Source organism: Neophocaena asiaeorientalis, unplaced genomic scaffold (assembly GCF_003031525.2).
Source record: "Neophocaena asiaeorientalis asiaeorientalis breed wild unplaced genomic scaffold, Neophocaena_asiaeorientalis_V1.1 scaffold582, whole genome shotgun sequence".
In the NCBI taxonomy this organism is placed as follows: Eukaryota; Metazoa; Chordata; class Mammalia; order Artiodactyla; family Phocoenidae; genus Neophocaena; species Neophocaena asiaeorientalis.
Window position 1 is genome coordinate 36,190 of NW_020172996.1, and position 16,744 is coordinate 52,933.

Sequence of the window (16,744 nt, forward strand, 5' to 3'; positions counted from 1 at the left end):
CCAACTCCCATGATGATAGACCAGGCAAAGGGGAGAACACTACTAAGCAAGTGTTTGTGGTATTATTAAATGTCTGGACCTTAGAAAGTGATGGAGAGTACATTAATAACACAGATTAAAATTAAAAGTATATGGTATATGTTTCCATTACATTGCACATAGCATAAAAAATTGAAAAAATTAGAACATATTATTCCAGTATTAAAAACAATTATTCCATAAATTAAAAAGTCACAAAATGAGTGAAATTCCAATACAACTTGGCTGTTTCACTGTTCTTTTGTGAAAGGAAGAAAATAGTCAAAATTCACAGAATAGGCAGAAGATATGAACATTTCACTAAAGATACAGAGGTAGCAAATATGCATCTGAAGAAATGCTCATCATGAATCTTTAGGGAAATGCAAATAAAACAACAGATAGCTGGACAAACTTACAAAAAGGGTTAAAATTAAGAATGACTGACTATAAAAAAATACAAATAATAAAAAAAAAGAAATACACATTCCCAATAAAAACACTAATATTCTGGAATGTTATGTTTTATCCCATTTATGTAGAAAGACACATATGTACAATATAATAAAGTGACATTTGTTAAAAAAAAAAAAGAATGAACAAATGAAATATTCACCAGGATGTGGAAGAAATGGAGCTCTCATACACTGCTGGTAAGAATGAAAAAAATGGGAATTCCCTGGCAGTCCAGTGGTTAGGACTCTGCACTTTCACTGATGAGGCCTGGTTGGGAAACTAAGATCCCGCAAGCTGTGCAGCACAATCAGAAAAAAAAAGAAGAAAAGAAGAAGGTATAATTAGTTCAGATCACAATTTGCTAGTCTGTTTAAGTTAAGCATTCACCTACCCTATGACTCAAACTTTGCACTCTGAGTTACTGAAGATAAATATACATCGACATAAAATCTTATACACAAATGTTTGTACCAGCTTTTTTCCCCAATAGTCAAAAATTAGAAAAACCCCAAATGTCCATAAGCAAATGAATGAATAGTAGTATATTCAAATATAAGAATGTTTCTTAGAAAAAAAAAAATGTGAGCTGCTTATATATCATTGATGACTCTCCAAGTATTTATGCAACATAAATAAAAGCAGGAAAAATAGTAAATACTTTGATTCCCATCACATGAATTCTAGAAAGTGGAAAGTTACATATTATAAAGGAAAGTAAATCAATGGTTACTTGAAGGGGTGTGAGGGGCAAGAAGAGAGAGATTATAAAAGGTCATGAGATAAATATACAGTAACAGATACAGTCATTACCATGACAATGATGGTTTCAGTTCCATACATATGTCAGAGCTATCTGATAACAAATAACTTTTGAAATGCTTCAAGATAAAAAAAAAAAAAACTATGTCCAACTGTTTTGGGAAAATAGGTTTGGCAATCCTACATTCATTCCACTTTGTCATGCCCTCTGGCGGTCAGTCTTACCTCAAAGACAGCAAACAGAGTGAGCAATGACTTTCCACCAGAGTCAAAAGGAATGCAGCCTGGGTCACAAGAGACACATCTGTGGACTACAGATTCTCCTTTTCTCTCTTTTTTAAAAAATCTGCCTGGCTCTTTGTAAGACCTGGGAAAGAGAGTTCCCTCAGCATTGCTGACATGCCCTGTGAACAAGGGAAAAAATTCATGCTGCTCCCAGAAGCAGTTGAGGTTGTCACACTGGACCCCTCCTCAGGGTGCCCTCTGAGTCTCCTAAAACTCATAGCATCCAGGCCTCAAATGAAGACAAGAAAGTCCTGCAGTCTTTCCTAGGAGGCCACGGGCAGAAATGCAAATTTGGCAAAAACTAGTAAGTTAATTTCTGCCTTTGTAATGTCTCCTCTGAGGCATAGAAAGTTTGATACCCCCATAAAAGTTGCTCGCCCCTTCATGCCCAAATCTGTTTATAACCTACCCTATTTGGTAAATAGAATGTCCAAGATTAAAGAGGACTTAAACAGTAAGGTCTTTGTTACTGTTCAAACGAAAGCAATGTTCTGGCAGATCTGCCAGCAATGGTTGGCAGTTCTTTAGCTGGTGACTCAGAAGGTATAAAAATTCATCACAAGTATCTTGAGACCAACGTGTCCCTGAAAATGGTAATCCTTCTCTGGAAGCTGCCAGATGAACTCATATGATGTTCTTTGGGCCAATAGTAGGTCAGGCCCATGCCCAAGCTGGTCAGAAAGGGAATCCTAAAGGTTCAGGTTATTCCTAATTTCCTCCCAGAAATGAGAGAACAGAGTTGGCTTCCCTGAGCACACTGCAGTAGTGACTGATGCACACTGTGGGGATGTGCCAGCTTATAGAGGTGAAATGGATCTGGCTACAGAAAGTGGCAGTGACATAAATCTATCAAGAGCCCTGGGTAGGTTAGAGAGTGTAACACAGTCACACATGCTTCCCACAAAACTGAAAATTATGAGGAATCTCTCTATTCCTGATGTTTGGATGCATGGGACAACTAGTGCCTCACAGTTTCATCCAATGTCATTACACTGAACAAGGAAATTATACATTTCTTACACATTTAAGGCCTTTCTCCAGTGTGAACTCGCTGGTGCTGAGAGAGGTTAGATTTTCGGCTAAAAGACTTCCCACATTCACTGCAGTCATAAGGCTTTTCTCCTGTGTGAACTCTCTGATGATAATGAAGGGTGGAACGAGAGGTAAAAGATTTCCCACATTCACTGCACTCATAAGGCCTTTCTCCTGTGTGAACTCTCCGGTGAATTATGAGGTGAATTCTTTGGGTAAAGGACTTTCCACAGTCACTACATGCATGAGGCCTTTCTCCTGTGTGAACTCTCCGATGGCGAATCAGTATTGAGCTATTGGTAAAAGATTTCCCACAGTCACTGCACTTATAAGGCCTTTCTCCAGTGTGAACTCTCTGATGATAACCAAGGGCAGAGACAGAAGTAAAAGATTTCTCACATTCACTGCACTCATAAGGCCTTTCTCCAGTGTGAACTCTCCGGTGTTTAGAGAGGTATGAATTCTGGCTAAAGGATCTCCCACAATCACTACATTCATAAGGCTTTTCTCCAGTGTGAACTCTCTGGTGTTGATTCAATTGGGAACTGTCCCTAAAAGATTTACCACATTCACTGCAGTCAAAAGGCCTCTCTCCTGTGTGAACTCTCTGATGACAACGGAGGGCAGAGCTAGAGGTAAAAGATTTCTCACATTCACTGCACTCATAAGGCCTTTCTCCAATGTGAATTTTCTGATGATAACGAAGGGCAGAACCAGAGGTAAAAGACTTCCCACATTCAATGCATTCATAAGGTCTTTCTCCTGTATGAACTCTCTGGTGTATGTTGAGATGATTTCTTTGGGTAAAGGATTTCCCACATTCACTGCACTCATAAGGCCTTTCTCCTGTGTGAACTCTACGGTGTCGAATGAGTATCGGTCCATTGGTAAAGGATTTCCCACATTCACTGCACTCATAAGGTTTTTCTCCTGTGTGAACTCTCTGATGATAACAGAGGGCGGAACCAGAGGTAAAAGATTTCCCACATTCACTACATTCATAAGGCCTTTCTCCAGTGTGAACTCTCTGGTGTTGAGACAGGTAAGATTTGTGGCTAAAGGATTTCCCACATTCACTACACTCATAAGGCCTTTCTCCTGTGTGAACTCTTCGGTGTGTAATGAGGTGATTTATTTGGGTAAAAGACTTTCCACAATCAGTACACTCATATGGCCTTTCTCCTGTGTGAATTCTCTGATGATAACGTAGGCCAGAGCTAGAAGTAAAAGACTTCCCACATTCTCCACATTTATAAGGCTTTTCTCCAGTGTGAACTCTCTGATGATAACGAAGGGCGGAGCTAGAAGTAAAGGATTTCCCACATTCACTGCACTCATAAGGCCTCTCTCCTGTGTGAACCCTCCAGTGTTCAATGAGGTCAGATTTTCGTCTAAAGGACTTCCTACATTCAGTGCACTCAAAACTCATTTCTCCAGTGTGAACTGTCTGTTGTTGAAAAAAGATGGAGCTATGGCTAAAAGGTTGTGCACACTGACGGCAAATGTGGCAATTTTCTCCAGTGTGACTCCTCTGAGGATAAATGAAGACAAATTCTTGGCTAAAGGATTTCCCACATTTGCTGCACTTGTACTGCCTTGCCCCAGTATGAATTCTTCGATGTTGAATGAGGGCTGAGCTTCCCCTAAAAGATTTTCCACAGTCGCCACAGTCATAAAGCCTGTCACCAGTGTGAATTCTCTGGTGCACAACAAATGAGGATTTATACTTGAATGTTTTCCCACATTCACTGCACATAAAACACTGTCTTTCAGTGTAGACACTCTGGGCCTGAACAAGTGTGTGTTTGGGGCTGAAGGCTTTCTTGCATTCTCCCCTGGTGCAATGACTTTTTCTGCTTTGTAAAGTTTCCATGCAGTGGGTGACTGTGTTTGGTTTTTCCCCAGTGTGAATGGCCTGTTGATTCAGATGTCCTGAGGTGGCTAGGAAGTCCTCTGCAACTTTCTTGCAGGTAAAAGTCTCCCCTGACACATGGAAATTGCTGCTCTTCAGAAATGAGTCCCTGTCCACACCGATTATGAACGGTTTTTCTTGCGTGTGTTGCTCCTGGTGCTGCTGAGTGTCTGCACTGAAATAAAATCCTTTTGCACATGCCCCACACTTGAATAGTTTCTGGCTGTGTTGTGCTCCCTGCTGCTCAGTCAAATGGAAAATGTCTCTCAAAACTGGACCACACATCTCACAGGGGTGAGTCTTCTGGGAAGATGAAGGTTCCTTGGAAGTCCTGACCTGTGACATTACCACAGAAACACTCTGTTCAAAGGATGCCTCAACATTCTCTTCTCCACTGCAGACACCTGAATGCAAAGAAACACCGATGAGGTACACATTCACTTTATTGGAAAGGGGCAATCCAACCACAAACGTGCAAATGAAACAAAAAAAGAATAGGGGTAATTATACTATGTCAGAAAAGACAGACTTTAAGTAAATAGACAAAGGAGGTCATTATATAATGATAAAGCAGTCAATTCATCAAGAGGATATAACAATTACAAGTATATTTGCATCCAATATTGGAACACCCGAATATATTAAGCAAATACAAACAAATCTGAAGGCAGAAAAAGACAGCAGTGAAGTAATATTAGGGGTTCAATGCCCCACTCTGAATAAGAAAACATTGGTCTTGAACTGCACCTAAGATCAAAGGGACCTGACAGACATGTACAAAAGATGCCATCCAACTATAGCAGAATACACATTCTTCTCAAGTACACAGAGAACACTCTCTAGGATAGATCACATGTTAGGTCACAAAACAAGTATTAACAAATTTAAAAAGATGGAAAACGTATTAAATATCTTTTCCAACCACAATGGTACAAAACTAGAAATCATTAACAGGAGGAAAGCTGGGAAATTCACAAATATGTAGAATTTAAATGACACACTCCTGAATGACCTATGGGTTAAACAAGAAATGATTAAAAAAAAACATATTCAAACAAATGTAAATGGAAACATAACACACGAAAACTTATGGGATGCAGTAAAAGCAATTGTAAGAGGATAGTTTATAGTAATAAATGACTACATTAAGAAAAAAGAATGATCTCTAATAAACAACCTAACTCTATATCTCAAGGTATGAGAAAAAGAACAGACTAAGGTTAAAGTTAGCAGAAATAAAACAAAATAAAGATCAGAGCAGAAATAAATGAAATAGAGACTAGAAAAATGACAGAAAACACCAATAAAACTAAGAGGCATTTTAATTTTTTTAAAAAACTTTTTACTTTGTTTTTTGGCCACTCTGTATGGCTTCTGGGATCTTAGTTCCCTGACCAGGCATTGAACCTGGGCCCCCTACAGTGGAAGTGCAGAGTCCTAACCACTGATCACCAGGGAAATCTCAACAGTTGGTTTTTTTGAAAAGATAAATTGACAAGCCTTTAGCTAGATTATGAAAAAAAGAGAGATGACTCAAAATCAGAAATGAAAGAGGAGACATAACAACTGATACTGCAGGAATACAATCAATCAGAAGAAACTAGAATGAACAATTATTTGCCAACAAATTGGATAACTCAGAAGAAATGAATAAAACTCCTATAAACATAAAACCTACCAAAATAAAACCATGGAGAAATAGGAAATGTGAATTAACCTATAACTGGTAAGCAGATTGAATCACTAATAAAAAAAATTTCCCAACAAAGAAAAGCCCAGGACTAGGCAAAATCACTGGGAATTCTACTAAATGTTTATTTATTTATTTATTTTTTGCAGTATGCGGGCCTCTCACTGTTGTGGCCTCTCCCGTTGCGAAGCACAGGCTCCGGATGTGCAGGCTCAGCAGCCATGGCTCATGGTCCCAGCTGCTCCATGGCAGTGGGATCCTCCCGGACCAGGGCACGAACCCGCGTCCCCTGCATCAGCAGGCGGACTCTCAACCACTGTGCCACCAGGGAAGCCATCTACTAAATATTTAAAACATTAATATCAATCCTTCTCAAAGTCTTCCAAAAAATTGAAGCAGGAACACTTCCAAGTTCATTTTATGAGACCAGCATTACTCTGATATCAAAGCCATTTAAGAAGAATACAACAGAAGAAAATTACAGGTCAATATCCCTGATGAGGGTGTCCCTGGTGGCATAGTGATTAAGAATCCGCCTGCCAATGCACAGGACATAGGTTCGAGCCCTGGTCCAGGTAGATCCTACGTGCTGCGGAGCAACTAAGCCCATGTGTTCTAGAGCCTGCGAGCCACAACTACTGAACCCGTGTGCTGTAACTACTAAGGCCTGCATGCCTAGAGCCCGTGCTCTGCAACAAGGGAAGCCACCACAATGAGAAGCACGTGCACCACAACAAAGAGGAGCCCCCGCTCGCCGCAACTAGAGAAAGCCTACACACAGCAACGAAGATCCAACAAAGCCAAAAATAAATAAATAAAATAAGTAAATTAAAAAAAAAAATCCCTGATGAATACAGATGCAAAAATCCTCAACCAAATACTTGCAAACCAAATCCAACAGCACATTTACAGGATCATACATCACAATCAAGTAGCATTTATCCTTGGGGTGCAAAGATGGTTCAACATCATGTGCAAATCAATAAATGTGATACACCACATTATCAGAACGAAGGATAAAAATCATAATCATATGAATAGATGCTGAAAAACCATTTTAAAATTCAATATACATTCATGATAAAAACTCTCAACAAGTTAGGTATAGAAGGGGGACTTCCCTGGTAGTCCAGTGGTTAAGAATCCATCTTCCAACGCAGGAGACATGAGTTCAGTCCTGGGTTGGGGAACTAAGCCCACGCACTGCAACTACTCAGCCCATGCACTGCAATGACTCAGCCCACGCACTGCAACTACTCAGCCCACACACTCTGCAGCCCGCCTGCCACAACTAGAGAGCCCATGCACCGCAACTACTGAGCCCACATGCTCTGGAGCCCGCATGCCATAACTAGAGAGCCTGTGCGCTGCAACCAATGAGCCCATGCGCTCTAACTAGAGGGCCTGCAGGTCACAGCTACTGAGCCCGCACACCACAACTAGAGAGAAGCCTGTACAGCACAACTAAAAAATCCTGCACACCACAACTAAGACCAGACACAGCCGAATTAATTGTTTTTTTTAAAAAAAAAGCTAGGTATAGAAGGAATGTACTTCAACATGTCTGACAAACCCATACCTAACATCATATTGAACATTCAAAAGCTAAAAGGTTTTCCTCTAACATCAGGAACAAGACAAGGATGCCTACCCTATCCGTTTTTACTCAACATAGTACAGGAAGCCCCACCCAGAGTAAGTAGAGAAGAAAAAGAAAGAAAAGGCTGTCAAATTGGACTGGAAGAAGGAAAAGTGTTTGTTTGCAGGTAACACACTCTTATATGTAGAAAACCCCAAAATTCCACCCTAACAAATGAATTCAGTAAAGTTTCAGGATAAAAAGAACCAATATACAAATTTCAGTTGCATTTATATACATTAATTACAAACTGTCTGAATAGAAAATTAAGAAAGCAATCTTATTTTAAATAGCATCAAAAGAATAAGATACTCAGGAACAAATTTAATCTAGGGGATGAAAGATTTACATTCTGAAAATCATAAGACAATGATGAAAGAAACTAAAGAAGACAGAAATAAATGGAAAGATATCCAGTATTCCTGGATTGGAAAAATTAATATTGTTAATTTTACAAAGAGCAATTTACAGATTGAAAACAATCCATATCAAAATTCCAATGACATTTTCCATAGAAATAGAATAAACAATCCTAAAGTTTGTATGGAACCATGAAAAATCCCAAATAGCCAAAACAATCTTGAAAAAGGACAAATCTAGAGGCATCACACTTTCTGATTTCAAACTATTACAATTCTATGGTAATTAATACATTATGGTACTGGCATAAAAATAGACACATAGACCAACTGAACAGAATACAGAGCCCAGAAATAAACTCACGCATATGTGGTCAACTGATCTTTGATAGGCACAACAAGAACACACAATGGAGAAAGGACAGCTTCTTCCAAAAATGGTGATGGAAACACTGGTTATCCACAAGCAAAAAAAATGAAACTAGAGCCTTATCTCACACCACTCACAAAAATTAACTTGAATCGGATTAAAATTTTGAAACATAAACCCTGAAATTGTAAAACTTTTAGAAGAAAATACAGAGAAAAAGCTCCTTGACATTAGTGTTGGCAACGATTTTTTTTAGATAACACCAATAACACAAGCAATGAAAGCAAAAATAAACAAGTGGGACTATATCAAGTGGAAAAGCTTCTTTATAGCAAGGGAAACAAAATGAAAACACAACCTAAGGAAAAGGAGAAAATATTTGCAAAGGATTTATCTGATAAGGGGTTAATATCCAGAAAAGATCAGAACTCATACAATTCAACAATAAAAAACTAAAGAATCCAATTAAAAATGGGCAAAAGGACCTGAACAGATATTTATCCAAAACACACAAATGATCAACAGGTATGTGAAAAGGTGCTCAACATCACTAACATCGGGGAAATGCAAATCCAAACCACAATGAGATACCTCACACCTGTCTGGAACACTACTATCAAAAAGACAAGAGATACATGTTCGTGAGGATGTGAAGAAAAGGAAAACCTTCTACATTGTTGGTAGGAATGTAAATCGGTACAGCCATTAAGGAAAACTGTATGGAATTTCCTAAAAATTAAAAATAGAACTCTGCATGGTCCAATAATCCCAATTCTGTGTCTATTTCCAGAGGAAACAAAATCTGTATCTCAAACAGGTGTTTGCACCTCCATGTTCACTGCAGCATGATCCACAATAGCCCAGGTATAAAAACAACCTAAGTACAGGCACACCTTGCTTTATTGTGCTTCACAGATAACTCATTTTCTTACAAATTGAAGGTATGCAGTAACCCTGTGTCAAGCAAGTCTACTGGCGCCATTTTTCTAACAGCATTTGCTCATGTTGTGTCTGTGAGTCACGTTTTGGTAATTTTTGCGATATTTCAAACTTTCTCATTATTGTTATACTTGTTATGGTGATCTGTGATCAGTGATCTTTGTTTTGGGGTGCGACGAACTGGACCCATAAGACAGCAGACTTAATCGATAAACACTGTATGTGTTCTGCCTGCTCTACGGACCGGTGAATCTGTCTCTCTCCCTCTCCTCTCGCCTCCATATTTCTTGAGATGCAACAATACTGAAATTAGGCGAATTAATAACCCTACAATGGCCTCTAAGAGCTCAAGTAAAAGGAAGGATCACATGTCTTTCACTTTAAATCAAAAGCTAGACATGATAAAGCTTAGTGAGGAAGGCAAGTTAAAAGCCAAGAGAGGCTGAAAGCCAGGCCCTTGGACCAAACAGTATTAACCAAGTTGTATCAATAAATGCAAAGGAAAAGTTCTTCAAGTAAATTAAAAGTGCTACTCTAGTGAACACACAAATAATAAGAAAGCAAAATAGTCTTATTGCTGATATGGAGAAAATTTTAGTGATCTGTATCCAAGATCAAGCCAGCCACAACATTACCTTAAGCCAAAGCCTGATCCAGAGTCAGGCCCCAACTCTCTCCAATTCTGTGATGGCTGAGAGAGGTGAGAAGCTGGAAAAAAAAAAAGTATGAAGCTAGCATAGGTGGGTTCATGAGATTTAAGGAAAGAAGCTGTCTCGATAACATAAAAGTACAAGGTGAAAAAAAAAAGTACACAGTGAAGCAGCAAGTGCTGATGTAGAAGCTGTACCAAAGTTATCTAGATGATCTAGTTAAGATAATTAATGGACATGGCTACACTAAACAACACATTTTTAATGTAGATGAAACAGTCTTATGTTGGAAGAAGATGGCATCTAGGACTTTCACAGTTAGAGAGGAGAAGTCAATGCCTGGCTTCAAAGCTTCAAAGGACAGGCTGACTCTCTTGTTAAGTGTAATGCAGCTGGTGACTGAAAGTTGAAGCCAATGCTCATTTATCATTCTGAAAATCTTAGGCCCTTAACAATTCTGCTAAATCTACTCTGCATATATTCTATAAATGGAACAACAAAGCCTGGATGACAGCGCGTCTCCTTATAACATGATTTACTGAATATTTTAAGACTACTGTCGAGACCTACTGCTCTGAAAAAAAAAATGTTCTCAAAATATTACTACTCACTGACAATGCAGCTGGTCAGCCAAGAGCTCTGGTGGAGATGTACAAGATTAATGTTCTTTTCATGCCTACTACTACAACATCTATTCTGTAGCCCATGGATCAAGTAGTTTACACTGTCAAGTCTTAAGAAATACATTTCATAAGGCTATAGCTGCCATGGATAGCAATTCCTCTGATGGATCAGGGCAAAGTAAATTGAAAACCTTTTGGAAAGGACTCACCATTCTAGATGCCATTAAGAACATTTATGAATCATGGGAAGAGGTAAAACTATCAACATTAACAGGAGTTGGGAAAAAGCTGATTCCAACTCTCTAGATGACTTTGAGGAGTTCAGGATTTCAGTGGAGGAAGTAACTGCAGATGTAGTGGAAGAAACAAGAGAACTAGAATTAGAAGTGCAGCTGGAAGATGACTGAATTGCTGCAATCTCAAGAGAAAACTTTAACAGATGAGGAGTTGTTTCTTATGGATGAGAAAAGAAAATGGTTTCTTGAGATGGAATGTACTCCTGGTGAAGATGCTGTGCAGATTGTTGAAATGATGACAAAGGCTTTAGAATATTACATAAACTTAGCTCATAAAGCAGCAGTAGGGTTTGAGAAGATTGACTACAATTTTGAAAGAAGTTCTACTGTGTGTTAAATGCTATCAAACAGCATCACGTGCTACAGAGAAATCATTCCTGAAAGGAAGAGTCCACTGATGTGGCAACCATCATTCTTGTCTTATTTGAAGAAATTGCCAAAGCCACCAAAACCTTCATCAACCTGATCAGTCAGCACCTTGATCAGTCAAAATTAAGGCAAGGGACTTCCCTTGTGGCACAGTGGTTAAGAATCCGCCTGCCAGGCCTCCCTGGTGACGCAGTGGTTAAGACTCTTCCTGCCAATGCAGGGGACATGGGTTCGAGCCCTGGTCTGGGAAGATCCCATATGGTGCAGAGCAACTAAGCCCGTGCGCCACAACTACTGAGCCTGCACACTAGAGCCAGCGAGCCACAGCTACTAAGCCTGCATGTCACAACTACTGAAGCCCGTGTGCCTAGAGCCCATTTTCCACAAGAGAAGCCACCCCAAACAGAAGCCTGTGCACTGCTATGAAAGAGTATCCCCCACTTGCTGCAACAAGAGAAAGCCCACGTGCAGCAATGAAGACTCAACGCAGCCAAAAATAAATAAATAAAATTAACAAACAAACAAAAAATAGAATCCACCTGCGAAAGCAGGGGACATGGGTTCAGGCTCCGGTCCGGGAAGATCCCACGTGCCGCGGAGCAACTAAGCCCTTGTGCCACAACTACTGAGCCAGCACTCTAGACCTCGCGCGCCACAACTACTGAAGCCCATGCACCTAGAGCCTGTGCTCCACAAGAGAAGCCACTGCAATGAGAAGCCCCTGTACCACAATGAAGAGTAGCCACACTCGCTGTAACTAGATAAAGCCTGTGCACAGCAACAAAGACCCAACGCAGCCATAAATAAATAAATTTATTTATTAAAAAATTTTTTTAAAATAAATTGCTCCAGCAGCAAAAAGATACAACTCAGATGATGATTAAAATTTTTTTAGCAATAACGTATTTTTTTAACTAAGGTATATATGTTGCTTTTTAAGACATAATGCTATTGCACACTTACTGGCTACTATACAGTGTAAACATAACATTTATAGGCACTGGAAAACAAAACTTTTGGTGACTTGCTTTATTGTGTTACTCACCTTATTGTGGTGGTCTGGAACCTAACCTTCAATATGCCTGTATCTGTCTACGAATGAATGGATTAATAAAGTCTCGTATTTATATGCAATGGAGTATTATTCAGCTATTAAAAAAGGAAATCATGCATTTGTGACAACAATGATGAACCTGGAGGGCATAATGCAAAGTGAAATAAGCCAAAGAAAGATAAATACTGTATGCTATCACTTATATATGGAATCGTGGGAAAAAAAACAGTTGAACCCATAGAAACAAAGAGTAGATGCAGGGTGCTCAGATCTAGAGGAAATGGGAAGATGTTGGTCAGTTTTATAAGATGAATAAGCTCTGAGGAACTAATACAGCATGGAGCCTATACTTAATAATGCTGTATTGTATACTTCAAATGGGTTAACAAAGTAGATCTTAAGTGTTTTCACACACACGAAAAATGTAAATACAATTATGTGAGGTAATGGATGTGTTAATCAACTTGACCATAGTAATCATTTCATATTGTATGTGTGTATATAAAATCATGACATTGTACACTTCCTTGTACTTTTTTATTTTTTTTTCATTTTTTGGCCACACTGTGCGGCTTGTGGGACCTCAGTTCTCTGACCACAGATTGAACCTGGGCCATGGCAGTGGAAGTGTTGAATCCTAACCACTAGACCACCAGGGAACTCCCTGTACACTTTAAATACATACAGTATTATTTGTCAATTATACTTCAATAAGCTGGAGAAAAGAAAAGAGAAAAGAGATCTAAACACCACAAGTAGAACCATTAAGGACAGCCTTAGAAAACAGCCCATGGTCCAGGTAAGTAATGGTCATGACAATACCTTCAATTCCTGGCATATGGAGGCAGAAGGAAATGTCAGATAATAAGAAGGAACAAAACCTGGGACACAGAAGTACTATGGACCTGGACTCACCACCTGACCAGGGAAAGGGCAAGTAAGATGCAATCCATTAGCCTCACTGCAAGAATGCTGACCTCAAATCCACCCCTACGAGCGTTGAGTACAGACTGTATTGGGGCTATGGGGAGAGAAGGGGGCAGTGCAAACAACCCAGCCCTACCTATCACAGCAACTACCCAGAAAGCTGGGGAAACAAACAGTGCCCAAGGTCCATATGTGAGAAGGACACAGCACACCTTGGAGAAGAGAGGGTGAGGCAGGATACAGAGCCTAGCCCAGGTCACTGGGGAGGGTGAGTCTCTTACCCAGTGAAGATATAAGTGCAAAGTTCTCCAGCATCACATCATGGTACAGGCGTCTCTGAGCCTCATCAAGGAGCTTCCATTCCTCCCAGGAGAAGTACAGGGCAATGTCCTCAAAGGTCACACCACCCTGTCATGAATGAGATAGATGAAACATAAACATTCTCTCTCTGAGGACCCACAATTCATCTCCTCACACATGTATTCCATGGTCATCCTCCATCAGAGCTCCCCACGTCAGGCCTGGTGCCAATGATGCCTGATCTCTCCTCACTGTGTTCAGCCCTCAGCCACAAGAGGCGGTGGCCGGGGGGATAAACGCCATCTAAACACTGGGCCTGGCCTACAGGGCCCCATCCCTCCCCCGAAGTAATTCCCCTGAGGTCTCCCACATTGTGCCTCCAAGACACAGCCAAACATGGGCTCATCTTTACCCTTAATCCCCAACACCAGGTCCTGTGGGCCCTCAGCTCACAATTCCCCTTGATGTGCACGTCATTCAGTTGACCAAACCACTTTCACATCTTCAGACCTCACAGTTGCACTCCCACAGCTCTACCACCTCCCTGCCCCACATCACAGGCACCTCTCTGGACTCACCCAGGTACTTGGAACATGGCATCCACAGAGTGCTTGACAAAATCAAACATGATCTGGTACAATCCCAGTTCTCTGAGGGAGCCCATAGCCAGGGAAAGCCCTGCCTGCCTTGCTTCTGATCTCTGTTTCAGTATTAGCCACCGAGAACCAGTGAGGGACTGGGACACCCTCTCCTGCCTTACATAGGTTCCATAAGTGCCTCTTCAACCTTCAGAACCTGGGCGAAAAAGGAAGGCAACCATGGTTGGTCTCCATGTGTGCAGGACTCCCTTGCATCCTGGAACCTAGTGACCTCAGGCTGACTGACTAACCTCTGCTGTCTCTCATCAGATCCTGTGACCTTGGACGAGGACTCAACTCCCTGTGCCTCTCTTTGTCACCCCCATTCCAATCCAATCCGTTCGTTCTCTGAGCAGCTTTTTGAAAACTTTTAAAGCCCTCACATACACTGCTCTTCGTCCGTTCACAGCCCTCCGTGGCTCCCAGGTCCCTCAGAATAAAGCAACAACCTCTCTCTCTGCCGGTCCAGGCGTGATTCCACCTCACACTCTCTTTACTGCAGTCATAAGATGCACCCCAGGTTTCCCGAATCCTCCTGGCTCAGTCCGACCTCCAAGCCTTTGCACCTGCCGGTTCCTTCGCCTGTCACCCTCGCCCACGCGCCGCCCACGACCGCCTCACAGTCCTGGACACCGCGGCCTGGGCTGCGGGTACGTGAGCAGGTGCCCCGCACTCGGGGCTATAGTGTCTGGTGCCTTGTGGGCGGTGAGGGGCCGGAGGACGAGCGTTTACCTCAGGCGGGTCCCTCAGCGCCGCCGTCGCCATCGGACTCGGTGGACGGAGCGGGTCCGGGAGCTGCGGGAGATGAGGCGAGACGCGGGCACGGCGATCACTGTCCCGGGCTTGACGCGCGATACCCCGGGCGGCGTCTTCTAGCCTCAGACCTGCCTCTGTGTTGCGGGAACAGGCCCTCCTCTCGGATCTTCTCGGTCCAGTCACTTCGATCCTGACACAACGCTCCGGAGCGCGAACAAACCGGAGGGGAGCATAAATGACCGCCACAACGGGGTCGCCGGAAGTCCCGCCCAGACGCGCACGCGCGGGAACCCCTCACCCTGATTGGCCGTTGCTGCCTCTCGGACTGTGCCTTCAGGGTAATGTAGTTCCCAGCGCTCCAGAGGCCGCGGCGAATCTAGTTCATAATGTTCAACAGGAGCATTGGATTTGCAGCCCCTTGAGGAACGCTGTTGGTGGTGTTCCTACCTCAAAGGAGGGAGGGGCTTTGGTCGTTGTTAAAGGCCGCGAAGAGACATTATTTCAGACTCCATTAAGCCCAGGCAGCTCCTAGAGGATAAAACTATTATTTGCGATGCTCGCAAATCTACTCATCTAAATGGCCATATCATTCCAGTCATTCGTGTATAAAATGAATCCACACATAGCTAGAAACATTTTTTATTGCTCTTCAAATGCATGTGGTCTGAAGTGTTACTCAGTTTTTTAAGTTTCAGTTTGTTTGGTCAGGAAGAAGAAAAAAGAGTCCATTGAGGTCCATGACAGAAAAGCAAGTAGTGCGATGTTAGGCTGCCCTGAAGTGGATGGACAAGCAGGAGCTCTGCCTCTGGTTCCCCCAGAAAACGGTTCCCCTGCCTATGTTATCAGTCATTTTGAGGAGTAGAAGCAAAAATTAACAGGATCATCAAAAGTGGAAGAAAAATAGGAACTGCCAAACTAAACGCCCTAAATTGTATAAAAGCTAATTTTTATTTTGTGGCCTTTTTAGAATTGTTACAATTGTGTAATCCTCTCTCTCTCTCTATATATATATATATTTTTTTTGTTACACAAATCTACCCATTTATTAAAGGCTAGCAAGGTTTCAAATGGTGGTGCTTCTATGGTCCTTCAATTCCTTCAGTTGTCTGATGGCAGACTTTACTGTGACAGCAGAAGTGGTGTTGTAGGCCTAACTATATTTCTTGGGTGTTGAGCTCATTTATTTGGTGATGAGAAAACATTAAATGAGAATTGTGTTTGTCTGCTAGGGCTGCCATAACATTTTAATACTATTGAAATCTTGGGTAGTCATAAGTTATAAACTGTAACCTGCCTTCACTTATCGAATTCACTTTGCTTTTACAAAAACTTGCGGGTACTCCCAAGCGGCAAATAGCCTAAGCAATAAGATCTTTGCCCAAGTTGTGTTTTAGGAAATCAGGAGTCAGCTGTGTCCAGTTTGAGCTCGAGCTGGTTAAAACTGGTTAAGACCACTGACCCTCCATCTGGGCATGTGCAAATGTCGGCTCAGTGACCTTTTGATGTCAGAGGGCCAACAGCCCACCCTCAGAACATGCTAACACTGCCATTTTCTGAACAAGTGTCTCATGAAAAAATCTGTAGCTTACTTTTACCTGTGCAGAACAATCACCTTTTCTTATCTTCAATTCCCATCCCCCCACCCAGCTTTATCCCATAAACATTCCTAGCC

The 16,744-nt window shown here is 41.6% G+C and overlaps 1 protein-coding gene across 2 annotated transcripts; it reads right to left on the reverse strand.

Moving 5' to 3' along the window:
* Window positions 1-307: 307 nt before the first annotated feature.
* On the reverse strand, window positions 308-15,282 carry LOC112397968 (zinc finger protein 345-like). Of its 2 annotated transcripts, XM_024742318.1 has the most exons (4): window positions 15,049-15,282; window positions 13,660-13,786; window positions 2,539-4,866; window positions 712-768 (listed from the first exon to the last, which is right to left on the reverse strand). In XM_024742318.1, the coding sequence occupies exons 1-3, from the start codon at window positions 15,079-15,081 to the stop codon at window positions 2,543-2,545; spliced, it is 2,484 nt and encodes an 827-aa protein (XP_024598086.1). In that variant the 5' UTR covers window positions 15,082-15,282; the 3' UTR covers window positions 712-768; window positions 2,539-2,542. The 2 variants fall into 2 exon arrangements, with proteins under 2 accessions (XP_024598085.1, XP_024598086.1); XM_024742317.1 differs by having other exon boundaries at window positions 308-4,866.
* Between the last annotated feature and the right edge of the window lie 1,462 nt (window positions 15,283-16,744).

Coding starts and splice junctions, on each gene's coding strand:
- LOC112397968 (XM_024742317.1), bottom strand. CDS start 15,081: ATGGCGACGGCGGCGCTGAGGGACCCGCCTGAG. Junction 13,787..15,048: donor CGCTGAGGGACCCGCCTGAG/GTAAACGCTCGT, acceptor CATTCATGACAG/GGTGGTGTGACCTTTGAGGA. Junction 4,867..13,659: donor TGCACTTATATCTTCACTGG/GTAAGAGACTCA, acceptor CTTTGCATTCAG/GTGTCTGCAGTGGAGAAGAG.